At 43.3% G+C, this 19151-nt stretch overlaps 1 protein-coding gene across 1 annotated transcript in view; it reads right to left on the bottom strand.

Moving 5' to 3' along the window:
- Positions 1-3599: 3599 nt before the first annotated feature.
- LOC119398763 (zinc finger protein 90-like) overlaps positions 3600-19151 on the bottom strand; it is a 72422-nt gene continuing 56870 nt past the window's right edge. The window contains exons 7-9 of the mRNA XM_037665581.1: positions 4560-4755; positions 3867-4064; positions 3600-3698 (exon numbers count right to left, since the gene is read on the bottom strand). Coding sequence (XP_037521509.1) covers positions 3600-3698; positions 3867-4064; positions 4560-4755 — 493 coding nt within the window. The remainder of the gene's footprint in view (positions 3699-3866; positions 4065-4559; positions 4756-19151) is intronic.

The following is a 19151-nucleotide window of genomic DNA, read 5'->3' as shown; positions in this document are numbered from 1 at the left end:
CAGAAAAAGTGTTTCTACCTCTTCTACGTATATGATGCAACGGAGAATGATTCTTCTCGTTTCGATATTTTTTTTATTATGTATACAGTTATGATTATGAAGGAGTGCCTATACTTTTATATAAACGCTACAAATGTGCGGTGATGTAACGTGCAATGATGTTTTTGTTCCAATGTTTTATCTTGTATGGAAATTTGTCAACAAGATAGAGCGCTTATGAGTCGCTGCAATAGTTGTGTTTTCTTTGTTTCAAGTAGTTATAAATCTGTGATCAATGGATATTAAAAAAACTTATTTGCAATTCGAGGCTTCATTTTTGAGGGAGGGACCTGCCCGCTGTTCGCACACAGTGACGAACGCGGGAAAGTGCGTTCGCGAGTTTAGCCTTAGCCAACTAACGAAGAAAAGTCTCCTGTGAACAAAAGAAAAAGAGCACATTTTAGCAATACGAATACCACCATGGCTTCTCATAATCTGAGCACACAGGAAGAGTCTCCAATTAAACAGCTAGGTGCCCGAGGCGCGCGCGATGCAAACAAAAAGATATTTGCGTTAGAAGGCAACTCAAGCGCGTGACCGCCGTTCTAAATTTAAAAGAATGCACGCTGGGGGTATTTAGCAAATAAGTGCCTCCGCCGTGTTCTGTGTTCATAATTTGATGTAGCGTCTGATTTTCCGAAATGCGTCTTGTAAACAAACACTATGGTATCCGAAAAGAAAAACGGCAGCTGTAAAGACTTCCTAGGATTGCCTTTAACATGTTCTGCCTCTTGTTTTCCTTGTGCGAGCGACGCATGCCACACTTATGAATTCAAGTACAGTGCGCAAATGCTAGGTTTTTTCACGTTGTCAAACAGGTCCCAGCTCTAGAAAGCTGTTTACGCGTAAGGTGCCGCAATGGGATTTCTTACGTATACCGGCACCGTCTGCGATTTGTTGCTTATAAAACACGAGATGGTAGCTAAGGAAGCGAACAACCACAAGCTATTTTTACTACACATCTTACGTACGAACAGCTGCGTGAATATGCGCCCAGAACTGCCGCGTTTCCTAGCAAGCGCATCGGCGCGGCGCGCCTTGCGAGTCTCGCCCAATAACGGCGTCCGAGAATGACGGGCGAGCAGGAAACGGCACTGAGAGAAGGAGCTTGCGCTACCTTTTAAAAATAGAGGGAGCTTAGAATCGCCGCAAGTGTGGGACGCAAAGGAGCGGAAACGGCGTCCGCGGACAACCGAACCGAGGTGGCGCAGTCTGCAACGCCATCGTCATCAGCGCGAACCCTATGCTAACGACAGTAATGACATTTCGGGTTAGCACGTTTCGGGTTAGCTGAGACAAGTATTTCTTGAGCCGCGGTCGCATTCTGGAGAAAATCACGAGTGACGAGAATTGTGGCTTTTACATCGCTCTTATGCAAAGTAAGTTAGAGATTTACGTATTCACCAAGAAACTTAAAACGCATTGATGTAGTAGACATGTATCGATTGTTTTCGTGGTACTTTCAATAATTCGGAATTCGGACATATTTCCAGGTCCCGTGAAATACGATATTAACGAGCTTATACTCTATATGCAATTACATGAACAGACTGTGTTAACGAAACATATATTTTATAACTACTCTTCAATGAAAAGAACAAAACAGAGAAAAGAAACATGTATAATATGAGAACTACAATATCTTCCATGTTACCTGCATGAAGCGGATTGTATTTATACAACAAAAATAAATACGCAAAAGCATGTGAAGTATGTGATAATAATTTTATTATGCTTTTAATGAATTCGTGATGAAACAGAGAACACGGCTAAAGGGAGGGCTAGTGTTATTGTTTATTCATTCATTCTGGAGAAAGTATCGTTTAAGTGCACAGGAAAACCTTTTCTTCTTTTATTTGACACGGTATATCGTTCCAGACCTCTGGTAATGTAACCTGCAGCAGTCGTCTTCCATAAACCTTGTTAGTAGGTGGAAGAGTTTCTGTGTAATGTGGCGCGTCAAGTGAGGCGAGAAGAGGAAGAAAAGGTTGATATATATTTTTCTAATTATGAAAGTCCAGTGTGAATAACCCACCAAACAATGGCTGTGTCTCCCGCAATCAAGAGTAGAACATGACATGTGTACTGGGAAAGCAGATTGGTTGGAAATTGTGCTAGCCACAATCTTGTGCATGTTTGCAAGGGCACACCCCATCAAACTGCACTGTGCACACGTCCGTATAGACGCAATTGTTTGCTGCAGTGCTTTGTATGTCGTATATATAAGATAAATGCTGTGCTTTGTCTAGCGTATGCGGGAAAGGCGGCAACGACAGCAGGCTGGTTCGCCGCACACATCGTGGCGCGATCTCTCGAAGAATACAGCAACTCGCGCCGCGAAACCGCTGCCTCGGGCACCGCGCCAGTTACTTGCCCACCACTGGCATTCACAAGGACCCAGGTTCTGCGCTTAAAACAGCAATGGTACGGTTGCCTATCTGCCATTAGGACGTCGGTAATGTGACAGGTAAGTACGGGTTCAGCGCACGAGAACTTACAGCTTCAGTAGCAGAGCGAACAAACGCTAGCTGTAAAGCCATACATTTTCTATGTTGTTTGGACCGCTGCCAGGGTCCCGGATGTCTCTTTGGCAATATCCGGATATTCTCGTTGAGAAATCCGTACATCTTGTTTGAAATCCTCGGATAATGACGTTGGAATTTCGCAGAAGGTGGTCATTTGAAGGCCGCCGACAACTGGATCTAAAAGCAATTCATGCCTAATAAACATTTATATTCAGTGACTATGAAATGAGTGCAGGGAGTTTCGTGCAGTCTTATGGTTACAATAGAACATGTAATTGGTTGAGTGCTACAAACATTTCCCGAAGTTTTAAGTTCGCACATTCACACTAGAAGTGGCTGGTATGTTATATTAAAAGATGCAACCACCGTATACAAAGGAGTGAATTACATTGAATTACATGCAATGGAATTTACTTCGCAGACCAAATAATCTCGACTTCCCACTGGGCTCATAAGCTCTATATATTTATTGTCATTTTCCCCAGATCTACAACACCTCGGCCCACATGCACATACGTGTGGAAAAAAATGTGGGCACCACTTATGAAAGTGTAGGCTAAATAAATGGCATATTTTATTGGCACATATATCAGGTCTCATATAATAAAGCTTCCGAATCCACCAACGTTGGTTAATAATGTTCGTCAGATACTTTCTAGTGCATGGCATCTGATATTCCCTAGGAACGTCTCGACAAGAAAAAATTGTCCATAACCACTAAAACAAAAATACATAGTCATCCCTCAGGGCTTGCATACTTGGCATTTCCCAAGTGTCCTGTAATATAAAGTGTGATACAGTGGCCGCCACACGTCAATCCAATTCATACACGCACAGCGTCTGCCCGCCACCTGGGGCAAAACGCGCGCTAATAGTATGTATTGCTGCCTGCCTTATCAGGGTGGTTGGTATAAGCACGCGCTTCCGAATAATACTACAACGGTCTCAAAATATTCTGTAGTTCTAGCTGCAGTCATTGCGGAATTTAAGTATATTTTGCCATGAATTGTACTACTACAGAACTGACGCACAGGCTTAGCTACTAGCTGAGTGAATACGCTTATGACGCGAAAGAGTCGATCGTAGTGCAAATCTCTTCCCGCATATGTCGCACCCATGAGGTCGCTCGCCGGTGTGGGTTAGGATGTGCCTCTTTAACGTACTGCTGTCCACAAATGCAGCAGGACAAAGATGGCAGAGGCACGGCTTCTCGCCCGTATGCGTACGGTTGTGCCTCGCTAGTGCTCCTTTAGAACTAAATTTGCTGCTGCAGGACTGACATTTAAACTTCTTTATCGCCATGTGAATAAGCTTATGGCGCGAAAGGTTTCGCTTCGCAGTAAATGTCTTCCCACACACATCGCACCTGTGTGGTCGCTCACATGTGTGAGTCAGAACATGTGCCTTGAGAGTACCCGTGTCCGCGAATGCAGCGGGACACAGGTGGCACAGGTACGGCTTTTCGCCCGTATGTGTGCGGGTGTGCCTGGTTAGGCTTTGCTTCAAGTTAAACGCATTGCCGCAGAACTGACATCTGAACTTCTTTACACCCGAGTGAGTGAGCTTATGCTGCGAAAGGTTGCAGCTCGATCTGAATCTCTTCGCACACAGGTCGCACGTGTACGGTCGCTCGCCGGTGTGGATTACAACGTGTGTTTTCAGCGTACTCAAGCGCGCGAACGTAGCGGGACACAGGTGGCATGCGTACGGCTTTTCTCCAGTGTGCGTGCGGGCGTGGCGCTGGAGGTTGTCTCTCCGAAAAAAAATTCGGCCGCACACGTGGCAGGCCACCCTCTTCTTCCGCGAATGAGTCAGTCCGTGGGACGCGAGGTTTGATTTCGTGGCGAATTTTCGTCCGCAGACGTTGCATTCATGCGGTCGCTCACCAGTGTGAGTCAACATGTGCCTTTTCCGATGGTCGCTGCGGGTGAACGTGGCCGGGCACGACGAACACTCGAAGGGTCTCTCACCCGTGTGCGTGCGACTGTGGGTCACCAGGTTGTTCTTCTGCGTGAATTTCTTGCCGCACACGCCACAGGTGTACTGGTTTTCGCGCACGTGAGCAAACAAGTGTGTTCGCAGCTGCGATGTTCGCTTGAAAACTTTCTCGCACACGCCGCACTGCAAGGACCTCGTGGCCGTAGGCTTGCCGTCTTTTTCTGGTTGGCATAAATTGTCCTTCTCAAGGAACCTGCAATTGAAAGCAAATTTTTGACATTGCGCGTTTTAGATATTGCACATTACGCAAAATTGCTGCTGCGTGACGTGACTGTACGACGAACTTAAATGACAGTTGGTAAAATGAAAATATTGACATGCATATCCTATAGAGCATGAGGTACATGCCGAGCTCATGGTCTCCTCGCGGCTGTTTCGCTAGCTTGACATACACCAATATTGGTATTGCGCGACTCGCCTGTATGATGAACACTAATGACAGGTGGTGACACGACAATCATGCCATGCATTTTACGTGGAGCATGATTTATATGCCACGCTCATGGTGCGCTCGCGGCCATCTGCCTAGCTTGATATACGCCGAAACTGGTAATGCGTGACGTGACTATGAAGAAAATAAATAACAGGTACTAATATGCAAATCATAACATCCATGTCAAGTACGGCATAATTTACATGACACTGTCTTTGTACGCTTCCGGCCGTTTTGTTAACTGGATATACACCAAAATTGGTGTGGCATGACATGAGTGCGTGACGAACATAAATGACAGGTCGTGCATTGTACATACAATTATATACGTTTCATTGTATAAAGGATTGCACATCCATGCATGCATGACAAACATCGGATATATAGCGTCCTAGATGTCATGACATGAACGACTTCATTTTCCTCAGAGGAACAAGGTGGTGTATGCAGCTCTCTGCTGGCTGCTACGCATTACATTGATTCCCACAGTACGTGGGATCTGTCGGATTTTTATTGATATGATGTGAAGGAGATGATGGTGCACAAATAAGGCGTCGGAATTAACTCTTGAAGAGATCGAGCATACAAGACAACAAATAAAGTCACAAACACAGGTATCTCATGCGGCAGCGCCATAACGTAAAAATAGGAAATGAAGAAATGCAAATAATAAAATCAACAATCGTCTCTCTGGTCATCATGGAGATGGATCCATGATGACGAGAGAGAACATAGCAGTCAACACATCAGCATAACTATGAGATACTTATATTAGGTAGGACATGCATATACTAAAATGCCTTAACAATTACCAGGAATTCCACTGTCTTCAAGAATGCATTTTAACACTTTGCGTACGTAAGGCTATTGTTGGCTACGGGACCACAGGTTTTTTATACAGAACGGCATCCCTACTGAAACGTTCCGTATACCATTCCAATAATTCCATATGTTTCCATACGAAGTCCATATGTTTTCCGTACATTTTTCATATATTTTCCATATATTTCCGTAAGATTCTCACGGAAACATGCGGAAATATTGGAATGCCATATGGAACATTTCAGTAGGGATGGTGTGTAATATCATTAGTTTTGATTGATACATTGAGCATTCGAGACAGCTCAGAACGAAAAAAGGGTAAATTTTTTTTCGAGGGGCTTGTTTCTTTTTTAGACAGAAGCAAATGATTCCAACAGATAATAAGGTCAAGGAAAGCAAACGGGACATTGTTGCCTTTAACGGTAGTTTAGCAGTCCGGACGTAAAGAGAAACAATTCATCATGACAGGGAGGCGCCTTTCATCGTAGCTGAGTCGGTAGAGCATCGGACGCGTAGTTCAAAGGTTGCGAGTTTGGATCCCACCAACAGAAAGGGTGATTTTTCTTCCCATTTACTTTCTTTAAATTTACGTTATAATGTTTACACTACAGTTAAAGACAACCATTATTGCCCCCTATGCTTTCCTTTTGGTCTAAATCCGTGTTGGATTCACTTGGAAGAGACACATTAAAAATTATCAGAGCTCGTTATCCCTCATATACGAAAGCAACATTCAGCATCCAAAACATCTAGCTGTTTCCATCTGCTTTAGCTGCCTCTCTAAATGTAATGAATGAGGCTACTTTTTTCTGAGTAGCCAAAAGCGATTTCTCGCGAGTAATGTTGCGCGTCTAGGCTGATCAGCTTCAATAATAACGAATATATAGACTCGCTTAGAAGCCGTCCCTTCAAGTGGTCATACCGAAACTGAAAAAAAAAGAACAGAATTCCACCAAGAGCAAAAATCGGGCGCAAAGGTATCGAATAAATGCATGCCGCATGAAATAACGACATATTGCAAATGCCTGTTAAATATACAAACATTGCAACCATAGAAATTCAAGTGACTGGCAAAGGATTCAGAAGGAATATCAAAAACTGTGAATGCCACGGAAGATGACTCTGCAAAATGCTAGAGGCCCCTGCAGCGTGGAATATCAGTGAACGCTAAAGAACACGAGACGGTCGATATTTTCGGAGCTCTCCATATAGCGTGCCTCATTATGAAAGTTTGGTTTTCGCGCGGGAAACCCACCGTTGTTGTTATAATATGACTTTATGCGGGAATATGCTGGCAGCTGAGCATAAGGCGTAGTAGCAGCGATAGCCAAGGCTAGTAACCATTTGTGAAATATGCTCCGATTCACATTGGTGTAGAAACAATAGTGTTCGTGTTTCTGATCGTGGTGTGCAATTACGGACACATAAGACAACGGTACATTTTACAAGACCACTCTAAAGACAAAGCTGCCCAGCACCGTGTAGAGGGATCACTTTGTCAAGATCACAAAATAGGTGAGCCTCTTATATGTTTGGCTATACGGTACAACCAGGGTTAGACTCCTAATGTCAGCTTGGAGATGTATACACCACGTCCATGTCTGAAGTGTCTCAGCTGACTGTCAAAACTGACACTATTTTTCGTCCCGGTGCCGCAAGAAGAGGCCCGGGATATTGCCACTTAAGTGGTGTAATATAGACAAGATCGAGCGATAGAATCCTTGCAATACCTTGTAGGGGAAGTACGGCGCTTTGGCGTTCAAATATTTAAATAAATGAATGGGTGATCATCTTTAAATAAGACATTTACTGCTCGGTAATGTGAAATTATTAAACTGCAATGTTTCTTCCAAATGTAAAGTACTGGTGACCGGAAACGTAGAACCTTTGAAAGATATCCGGAACAGAGCAGAAGTATCTCGAAATAAAAGAGAATCTGGGTTGAAGGAAGCGCACCCTAAATTTCCCACATTTCATTAACGCCTACATTGCAAAAACTGTCCTTGAGATCCACGAACAAGACCTACGTAGAACTTACTGATGGCTCTCATTCTATGAAAATAGGGAGTACTAGGTAACTTCAACGGACATATTGCTTGCTTTTTAGTTAGGGAGAGAGTGTTCTAAAGTCATACCGAAAAAGAAAGCTCTAAAAGTCCTAAAGTCGAAAAGTCCTAAAGTTGACTGCGCTGTTAAGGTATTTTCCAACCAAAGACCGCCCCATTGCTACTTTTATTGCGATAGCAATTATATGGGCACTCTCGACGGGTTTTTGCCGTTGGCGTCACCGTCGCCGTCATGTTCCGTATAAAGTCCAAATTGATACCCTCCCGCCGCGCATCGTAGGTTCTACCCGCGGGTAAAAGCTCGCGAGCAGGGGCGACGATCGCGGCTGAAGCAGAGATCAAATGAGCCGGCCTATCTGCGTCGCTCGGAGGGCGCGCGATAACATCCACCCGCGTGTTAGACCTGCCGTCAAATGCTGGTCAAGAAAAAACGAAACGCCCCGCCCGTCTTGAACGAGCATGGAGGGATGCGAGGGGGAGGGTGATTGAGCAGCAACTGCGAACTCAGATCCTAAAAGCGCGTTCACAATCGCTTGCGCGCTCGCTATCTTGCAGGCATCAGTAAACGGCTCGTATACTCGTTTACGCGCGCTCTCAACGTGAAGGGACTGCGAAAAGTGCACCTCTCCCTGGAGCGGCCGTATTATCTTACACCAACGTTTTGTATAGTTACGCGAGATTGGATCCAAAAGAGTTAGCTGCCAGCCTTCCTTCGTATAACATTACAATTTGTTGCCTTCACATTCATTGCTTCGCACTTGCGGTGAAACTGTGATCTTTTTTTCTTCATACACGATGCGCTTACAGAAGGCCTGGGGAGCGTGCAACTACCACTGTTCTCTATGTGAGCGGTTTATCTTTAACCTTTTTTCAGGTCAACCGAGAGTGGTTAAATTTGTTGTTTTGTGCATGTTACCCTCGCGAGCAACGAGGGTAGACAATATTTTGCTGCCGTCCTGACATACTGGCAGACTGTCTGCGTCTGTTTGCCGCGAAGTAGGCATGTGCGAATGAATATTCGAGCACTAGGAATGTTCGAAGGAATATTACAGTATTCGAATTCGCTTCGACACGAATTTAAGGTTATGAAATTTCAAAGTATTCACAATGAACGAATAGGCGCATATAGGACGGCATGTAACCCAACTGTGAAGGTGGTTTCACTGAAGCCTAAATGTGCTATGCCGTAAAAACACCTAACAAACTTGCGCAATGCCGCGAATCCCCACTTCAAGGTTAAATTAGCATATTACTTCGACATAGATTGATAAATTTCTAGGGGCGTTGCCAGAAATTTTTTCGGGTGGGGGGGGGGTTCAACCATACTTTATGTATGTTCGTGCGTGTGTTTGTATGTGTGCGTGAATATATGCGCAAGCAAAATTGAAAATTTTCGGGGGGGGGCGGGGTTGAAACCCCAACCCTCCCCTTGGCTACGCCCCTGATCATTTTTTTAGGTTTTAAAGCTTGTTATACGGGCTTACATGTTTTAATATGTTATATGTATAGTAATTTTTAAAGTGTGACGTATTTTATCGATTATCACTTGCGTCTTACTGAAATTGAAATCCTGCTACTATTTGATGCTACTAGACGCTACTAAACGTAGCGTTTAGTAGCGTAGCGCTTAGTTTAGTAGCGCTTACTTGCACGAAAAGGAATGACAGTCGCGCATCCCTCGTTCCAATTAAAAAAAAAACGCTGTGCAGGTTAGTTGGGCCTCGACAATATTTATGCTAATTTTTTATATAATGTGTGATACATACTATTCAAACTATTCGATTCAAAATTATTCGACGTAATCACTGTTCGCTTCGAACCTAAAATTTGCTATTCGGACATCCATTCCGCGAAGGCTTCTGTGCGGCGTTCCACGGTGCCTAATAGACAAGAACACAATGAACATGCGGCGCTGCTTCGTATTGGTGAAAAGCGTCCCTTTATGAAAGCCTCCTTTCGGGACTGTGGCACGGGAGTACAAACCGGTTCGCTGCAGCGGCGGCGGCCTGCGCATCAGCTTCTCCGCAGTGCACGATTGCTAGCGGCGTGTCGAAAACAGATGTGCAGCTCCGCCACCTAAAAGTTACATTTGCAGTAACTCTAGGGTGCAGTAAAGCTTTAGGGTGCAGGCGCTCGCAGCGACCCGTAGCGGCCGCCGCTACGGGTCGCGCTTCTAAGGGAACTGGTACCCTGTTCCTCTTAGATCCGACCCTGGAATTTTCGTGGTTGTTGCAATTTCATTCCGAGCTGCGTCTTGAGAGGTTCGTGCATGCTCGCGTGCAAATGCAAATCTTCCTATCCTCTCCAACGCATCATGCCTAAAAAGAAAAAGACAACCTGTTCCATGACGTTATGCAAAAGAACTCGTGCATTGAAAAGGCATAGATTCTCATTCAGAGCTTCTACGGATCCAGTACGCCTGCAAAAGTGGGTGTGAAGCATCAAGGGAGGTCCCTCATGTGTACATAAATTTCATTTCACTGTTCGCTGATTCTTACTTTTAATTATTTATTTTTCTTCTTTATATGTACCTATCTTTTCCTTTCACTGTTTACTCACATTCTGCGCGAAAATATCTGTCCTTGCGTCTCATTCACCGTTCATTGTATTTTTGTTCTTGAAGTAACCGCTATAATTGTCAATGAATATTTCAATCATTGTACTCAAACATAACTGCGTGAAAAATAATGTTAATAAACTAGAACGGAAACCCCGAATCTCCTACATGTTTGTTCTCTACGTCAGCATGTGCCGTTCAGAAGAAGCTAATCTGCCCGCATAGTCTCCAGAGTTTTCTTTTCTTCGTTTTACAATTTATCAGCGCCATGTGTGGCCTACACAACGAGCTCATACCGCAACTACAAAGCTTGGTCGCTTGGTTTCAACAGGAAACACCACAGAGCGCAGGCTCACACGCGCGAAAGCACGCCAGCGAGCGGCAGCGCCATCTGCAAGCTGCATCGCGCAATCTTTCCACCTGGCAGGCTCGCTCACGACACTACGGAAACCTTCCTAGCCCGTATAGTTCTGCGTTCGTGTGATCGTCGTGCCGATTTCTGTTTGTGCGGTCGACTTTTAACGCTGCTTTGCTCGGTGTGACCGACGGACGCGATTCATAGTTTTGAAGAACATCTTCAAATGTTTCCGCACGTCAGTGAGTAGCAGCGCCGCAATCCTTTCTCGATGACGCGTTCTGTGGCCCTGGTAAATGCCTTGACGCTCGAGGACAGCCGGTAGCTCGGCGATTCCTCGCTTGGCGCACCATTGAAAACCGGCGGTCATCCAGCAGTGTACGCTGCCAGCGTATTTTTATTGCCAGAGGTAAGTGAACGTTACGCTTCGTACATTGTGAGTTGTTCCTATTGTAGTACGCGTTGTCGCCGAAGAAAATCGCATAACGTGTTGGTAGTGTATACGCGGTTGTAGTTGTGCGGAGTGTGCTCGCGCATGACATTTGTCAAGAACGTAGTCGGTAGTGTTATAAAGTTTTGGTAATTAGCTCGCTTGCACGCACTGCTCTACGCCAATATTTGCTGAAAGGAGACAACATTTTTGTCAGGCTCACCATTGTCATGCGTTTTATCCATGTCAAATTTATGCATGTCTCTTGACAAATTACTTGGAGTAACGCCATGAAACCGAAGCTTCAACATTCATTTCGTTCGCATGAGCTCTGAAGGAATAATCATCAGCCACCGTGTGAATCGTGAATCGGTTCAGTGGGAGAAATAAAGTGTATTTAGGGATGTTTTCTTGAGGCGTGCATTTTATTTGTCATTAAGTAACGTGACCCTCAAGAGCGTTTAGGTTAGCATTCTTGGACACTGCTTATCATCTTTCAAGCAATAGATAACATAGATTTGCCTAAAATGCAATTTCTGCAGCATGAGAGTGCATTTTGTTCAATTGGTTTGCCCCATTTTTATCCTTTATGCACGTTGACCTAATTTGAGAAGCCGTACTTTAAGCTGAATTTTCAATTGCTTTTGGCAATATATGTGCGTCCGTGTATTGAAGTCCCACCTCTCATCGCATAATAATAGCTTGTGAAGAACAACGCTTGTCTTGAATTAGCCATTTATCAGAGCTCTTCCTCCCTCCTCAAAGGGCAAGGTGCTGCTGGCACACCTGCTTCGGCTTTTCTTTTTTTTTAATGCTTAAGTTTTTTGCAACGTACTGCAGGTAGCAAACAGCAGTGCCACGACAAACAGTGGAGTGCTGACCATGTAGTCCAGAAGGTGGCTGAGGCAAGTATACTATTGGAGGTGCTTATTCAGGCATAAGAAATAAGCATCTGTAGCCAACGTAAAGGTAATGTACAAAAGTTCCATTTAATGAAGAAGAACCTTGTTTTCAGCTAGCCATGTCGAAGGGAAACGAGCGCTAGATAATGAGATGGAAATGCAGAGTAACAATATTATGTATGCCAGCAACCAACTTAAGTTTATCCATGCAAAAGGGCTATATACAACTGGTTCATTTGGGGGAAGAGCCCACAGTTTCCACGAATGGGCATACCTGGTAGCCATTGCACATCCTGTTACTGTGTTCTCGCACGCATTATTATGTACCACTTATTCTTGTGACGTTCCACCAAGGTGTAATTACTTCACATAAACACCAGCGAGAAAGCTCTTGCTAGCCAGTTCAATTAAGGCAGCGTTACCATAGCTTTTAGTTCCAGTAAACCAGCTAAGCTATATAGAAGAGCGCACTCCATGTGTTTGTCACCATGGACAGTGCATTTTGCCTGGGAACATGGCTTAGTTTTCCAAAGGAAAATGTTGCCTTTCTGTAAAACGTGGTACTGGGAAATGGCATTGTGCCAAAAATATTAAGGTTAATGACTTCTTGCAGCACGGATTGTTGTACAGGGATGCTAGCGTTTTCATAAATGCAATGCATGGTGCCTGAAGAATATAGCGGCCCACTTTAAAATTTATAACTTCATGACTTCAGTATCTGGGACAGACTTTATTATATACGGTTTGTTATCTGGAAAGCTTCAACCTATCTTGCAATTCTTCAAGGCCAATACTGAATTTGCTGTGTACATTTGGCTGTACATTCTCATCACTTATGCTAAATAACAGGCTTGAGTGATGTGTGGAATTCTTGTCAATCAATTTTATTGATTACCTCGGACGATCTATTCTGCTTCTCACAGTTATTGGGTGCTTTGTGTGCATGTGCTATGCATGCTAGAAATGAAAACAGTGAATGCAGCTGGCAGCATCAACGAGTACAATGCCCATAGGCTAGTATGAGGTGTGAAATGTTGCCACTGCTATAATTTACATTATGTGTGCATGGTACAGCTGATGGTGTAATTTAGCACTTTCCAGCTACTTACGCAGTTGGAGCAGATGTCGATCATGTTTACTGTGGTATGGCACAGCCACCAAGTTCGTGCGGTCTGCATACCAGAAAACCTGACACGAAGCAAGGTATTGCTGTGATGGCAGCGAAGTGAGAACGAATGAGTGTCTTCTCTGTCCATTTGTCAATACCATTACACAGGCTTGTTAAGTGCATTCAAGCGGCTTTAGCAATGCACTTGCGGCTACAGAGCCAGTAAAGGCAGCCAATTTCATCATTAGAGTTCACTCTGCAAATCCCACTTTCCATAAAGGGCATTGTTTTGTGACAGCTTAAAGTCAAAACTTGCTCAATTAAACACTTCTTGGTGTCTGACATTACAGGAATTCTGATAATAGTTATATCTGATGTGAAGTTATGCCATTGTTTTTTTTCATATTCTTACTTTGCATACACACTTTACGACTGCACCCTCCCCAACCGAAGCTTTACTAGTGCTACATTCTGTTATGGGTGAAAACAATTATTGAACTAAAAACCAGGCCAAGGAAAGCAGTAGGATGCCCTGTAATGTAGGAGGATGCTGCTGTTGCAGTGTTTAGTCTAGAGCTGAATTTAATGAGAAAGGGCAGCAATATAGGTCATCTGTGGATATTTGCAGACTATAATTGTGTTGTGCTAATTTTGTTATCGCAGGAAGCATCTTCAAAAAGCAGTGCTACAAGGATGTGAGCAGCAGTTTCCCTTCAACGAACGGGTAAAATTCATGCAAGCCACGTGCCTGCTGCTTCTGGCCTACACAAACATGCAGCCACCATAGTAAAGTTCTTGCAAAGGTGTGAGACATCCCTATGCTGCATGGATTGAACATGTTAATTGCCTGTTTTTATAGCTTATAGTAATATGTCTACAAGTGTACTTCCTTCCAGTGTATGTTTACATTCTCTTAAAGGGCCAGTCAGCAGGCTCTGACCTCTTTTTTTACACCTCCCAAACAAGCTCGCTAATTCGTACAGAGGGCCGCAGGAATCACATTGTGCGAATATCAGACACTCCACTTCTAAAAACAATAACCGCACCTCCTCTACAGCGCTTCACCAGTCGTCTTTGCTAGCGAAGTGGTGTAATGTTGCCTATGAGCAACATTAAGTAACACTGACTGTTGAATAGTTCTCTGCAATACGAAACGGCATTTTGGCTTTGCGATGATGCCGTATAGCTTCTGTGAGTGGTAATTTATACATTTATCATACAAAACATCCTGATATACTCAGTAAGTGCTATTATGGATTTTTCATGGCACCAGAGCCACCTGCTTTTTGCCCTGTGGCAGCTACATGGAAGTTCATTGCTATCCTGCTTTGTTTAACTGATATCGTTTCAATCAATGCATTTCACAGTCTAGGGTGTTTGGTGTATTTGCATCTTGATGTGTTTAATATCATACAAGTGATGGATTTTTTTCTGTCTTCTAGTGTTTACTTTTCAGCTATTTAACTGTGGTTTTCAGAGGAATATCTAGACAGGAACATCAATTCTGCTAAGCTTTGGTTCGAAAAGAGACGCTGAACAGGAGTTCCTTAGGTGCATGCCCTGAGCACCAGCCCTTTGGATTACAGAAATATCTAAACTGCATAATGTCTGCAGCTCCTTGCTTAATTGCATGTCTTTCTTCAACCTACAGCTCTTTGCATAATCCCTTAACATTAACCTACATTACCAAGTGAACATCCCCCGCTGCTATACAGTGGTTATAATGGTCAGCTGCTGATCTGAACTGTGCGGGTTCGATCCTTGATGGAATGGTTGCACTTTCGGTGGAGGTGCGAATCCTAGAGGTTCCTGTGCTTTTAATTTGACGTTCACATTACAGAACCCCATTGTTATTATTACATCAGCAAGCGGACAGAGTGGTAATTCTAGATTGTATACATATTTATATAACAGACAGCTGAGCTAGTTGGTAGGTATTCATGTTAAAAATTACACCATCTCCTGCTAAAGGGGAACATTAGGCGATGCGAAGCCGGAGCACTTGCACGATCGCGTTCCGTTGGCGTTCGTTGGGCATGCTACCGACCTCGCGTCGTGGAACGCGAAGAGGGACGCTACGCGCATCGTATCTTCCATCTAGCCTGACCGTTAATTTTCACAGGGCGAGCGGGGAATGCGGTCGACAGGCGGGCGAGAGGGGGGCAGCGTAGGAGAGGAGAGAGAAGGGGAGGGGACGCGCATGCGCTCGAGCTCATCGCGGCGTTGCGCAGGAGAGAATTTCGGCATGTCTAGCCCGCGTTTCAGAGGAAGAGTGGAAAGGGGGAGGGGAAAGGGGGATGGGAGAGGGAAAGTGGAGAGGGGGTGTGTGGAGTGGGTATGCGCATGCGCAGTAAGGGTGGTAACGCCGCACACCACCACCGCCGGATTGAGCTCCGCCTTAAGGTACTTCGCATCTAAAAGGCAGGGCATGGAATCATGGACACAAGAGAGAAACCATGACACCACTAACGCCAAATGGAAAGGTGGACAGTGGCACAAAATAAAGTAGACACAAAAACTTATCTGTTCATGCCCAGGCAAGAGGCGATACCTCTCAATCTGGCACGCGCGATGGTCTACGTGAGAGATAACTGCTCAAGCATTTGATTTCTTCTTTATGCTAGTTAATCACTGCTAGCCATTTGTTTCCGCAATTATTCCATTAGTGTAAAAAAACGCAATAGACCGAGCACAAGAAAAAGGAAGACACAAACAGTGCTGTGCTCGTGTGCTCTGTCTTCTGCTCTGCTTTGTTTACGCTCTGTCATACCAACACACACAAGCATCCATTTTAGCTGATGTAGTAGTCCAGCTCATACACTTGGTAACGTTCTCCAACGGCAGGATTACCGGATATCTGGCTTGTGAAGTCAATCTAAAGTGCATGCCTGTTCGTGTAGACTTGTGTGCATCCACCATTGAGATGGAAGTGCAGTTGTGTTTTAATATATTAGCCAGTATAACTCGTGAATGAAATTTGGAGCTGTGACAGCAACACTTTTATAGGGGGCGAGTTACTAAATTATTGTAGACTTGTGTGCATCCACCAGTGAGATGGAAATGCAGCTGTATTTTAATATTTTAGCCAGTATAGCTCGTGAATGAAATTTGGAGCTGTGACAGCAACACGTTTATAGCGGACGAGTTACGAAATTATTGTAGACTTGTGTGCATCCACCACTGAGATGGAAATGCAGCTGTGTTTTAATATTTTAGCCAGTATAGCTCGTGAATAGAATTTGGAGCTGTGACAGCAACACATTTAGAGCGGGCGAGTTACTAAATTATTGTGTATTTCTTTATGTTTGCATGTTATAAAAACATAGCTGGTTAAAATTAGTCCAGATTTTACGCTATTTCTTAACATATGACCTTCCGTACTGTTCGAAGGCATTGAACCATATGAAATGCTTTGTGCCTTTGTGTGTGTGCCGAAGGTTAGGAGTCATTATACTAGAGATAGATAAAAATAGGTCAGGGGTTAAAGTAAATTTTTCGCAATCAACTTCTTGTGGGCAGTTATTCAGAGCAGGGTTTTGAAGTAATTTAGCAATACAAGCAGATTAGTGCTTCATTTTAGTGTCTGACAGTGCACACTGTTTTATTTTAGTACCTACTTGAGTCATTTCACGCCAGTGTGCCAGGTCGTTTTTTGACCATTTCCAATATTTTGAAAAACTGGTGCTGTTATGTTTCAGTGTGGGAAGTAGTCATTCAAGCGTCATTTTTGGGGAAAGAATTGCATGATGCAGCAAAGACCTTTCAAACTTCGCTCGCAGAAATGAAGCTGTGTCATGCAAATTAATTGACACATGATTATTGCTTCGAGCTATTACTACAAAACATTTGTTTCTTTAACATAGTCACCAATCATTCATGACTATGATAGTGGAATTTATTTTCATTTAAATTTATGCTATTTGCAGTCGTGAGGAAACATTGCAAAATGCAGCATTTTTAAGTATATTGCAAAAAAGACTGAATGTTTCATGTGAAATATATTCACAGTATGAGTTCAGTGCATATACCAAGGGTTGAAAATGCTGCTGGCAAAAAGAAGCAAAAATGTCTTCAAAATTGGCACTTGGAAGAAGTAGTGTTTGAACCCATATTGCGGGCTCTCTTTCACTGTGTAGCAATCCCAGCAAAAATGTTGCCGACACATCATAGTGTACTTTCCTCTTGCGATAATTCAGACAAAGTTTTTAAAGTGTAATATTATCTTCAAGCGAAAAATATTTATTTCAAATGAAAAATAACAAGGCTGTGGGAAGTTTCTTGGAGCTTTGCCTTCACTGCACAGCACATCATTGTTCTTGCATGGTATTTCAGACAGAAGTATTGCTTAAATCTGCAACATTTAGACTTGCACTATATGAGCACAGGGGCACCGGCGTAAATCCTGTGCCAATGTGCTGTGCAGCGAAGGTCAAGGAACGAGACTCTGTGCAGGCAAGGATTATTCACTTCAGTAAATTTTTCCTTGCTTCCAACCAAGCAGTATATATATTTTTTAAATGGAATATAAATTGCCAGCAAAGTATACCACACAATAATGTCTTGGCGACATTTCTGTTTGGAATGCTACATATCAAAAGCTAAGCTGCAATATGGGTCAAAAGCTATTTTTCCGACTGTTACAGTTTGGGTGCAACGTTTCTGTTTATTTTGTTTTCATAGTAGTTTTATGACAAAGTGGATATCTATTTACTTATTTATTTATTACTTGACAATACTGCTGACACCAGTAAGCAGTATTGCAAAGTGGGCTACAGTGATAAGTTACACATAAAATGATCTTGCTAAGCAAAGACAGGAGCATAACATATAGAAAACAAGATAAATCAAGAACATCTATACAACCGTCTTAAGGAAAATGATAAGGGAACAGCACAAAATACAAAGGCAATGAATTCTTGAAATCAACCTTGGGTATTCCATGCGAAAGAATTGGTCTTTCTCCTGATAAATGTTAACATTAGAACTTCAGCATTTTGTAATGTTTCCTTATGGCTGAAAAAATGTAACTTGAAATGAAAATTAGTAAACTATTTTAGCCATGAAACACTGCCACCTTCAGATTAAAGAAACAAATATTTTGCATTAAAACGGGAACAAACAGCGCTGGACAAGAGAGAAAGGAAGAACAATAGACGAGGGTGCTGTCGCCCTCGTCTACCTTTTTTTTCGTCTCGTGCCCAGCGCTGTTTGTTCCCGTCGTAATCATGTACTAACCAGCCCAGTTAGGTGATCTCCTGAAATATTTTGCTCTAATTCCTCAAAGCAATAACTTTGTATAAGTTATCTTGCATGACGCAGTTTCACATCTGTAGATGGATAGATGCTATGTGTGTTCCCTTTACAGCGAAGCATTGACATGCAAGTGGCCAAGCTGAGTTTTTGAATTGGCTTGATGCCTTTCCTACCTGAATTAAATTTCTTTCCTTAAAAAAACTTATAATCGGTAGCTTATTTTTCGGCATTGTACATAAAGGCCCTTGTTTTTCTGCAAGTTTGTTTTTGGCTGTTCTCGCTGCTTTTCCACTACCAATCCTCCATCTGTCTTTTACTGATTTCTCTTGCGGAGGTGTTCATCTTTATCAAGCTTTCTCTAAGCCTAGGGCTTCATGAGAGCTAGTTCCCAACACGCACATGGGTGGACATTTTTCAATTTATTTAAAAGGTGGTCCGTCATTTCCATATCTCTCTCACAACCAGTGCATGTGACGCCTACTTACTGGATCTCACTTTATGACTGCATATTCTAAGGCAACATTACCTAGCTTGAGACATTGCACTAGCTTATCGTATGCTTCCCTCCTTACATCGTCCTTATTCTTGCGATAGTTACTAAGAGCTTTTAATTTTTAGTATTTGCTATCCAATAAATCATCTCCACCTCTTTGACATTGCACC

This window comes from Rhipicephalus sanguineus, chromosome 7 (genome assembly GCF_013339695.2).
Source record: "Rhipicephalus sanguineus isolate Rsan-2018 chromosome 7, BIME_Rsan_1.4, whole genome shotgun sequence".
Taxonomy (NCBI): domain Eukaryota; kingdom Metazoa; phylum Arthropoda; class Arachnida; order Ixodida; family Ixodidae; genus Rhipicephalus; species Rhipicephalus sanguineus.
This window is presented reverse-complemented; position numbering and strand designations above follow the sequence as displayed.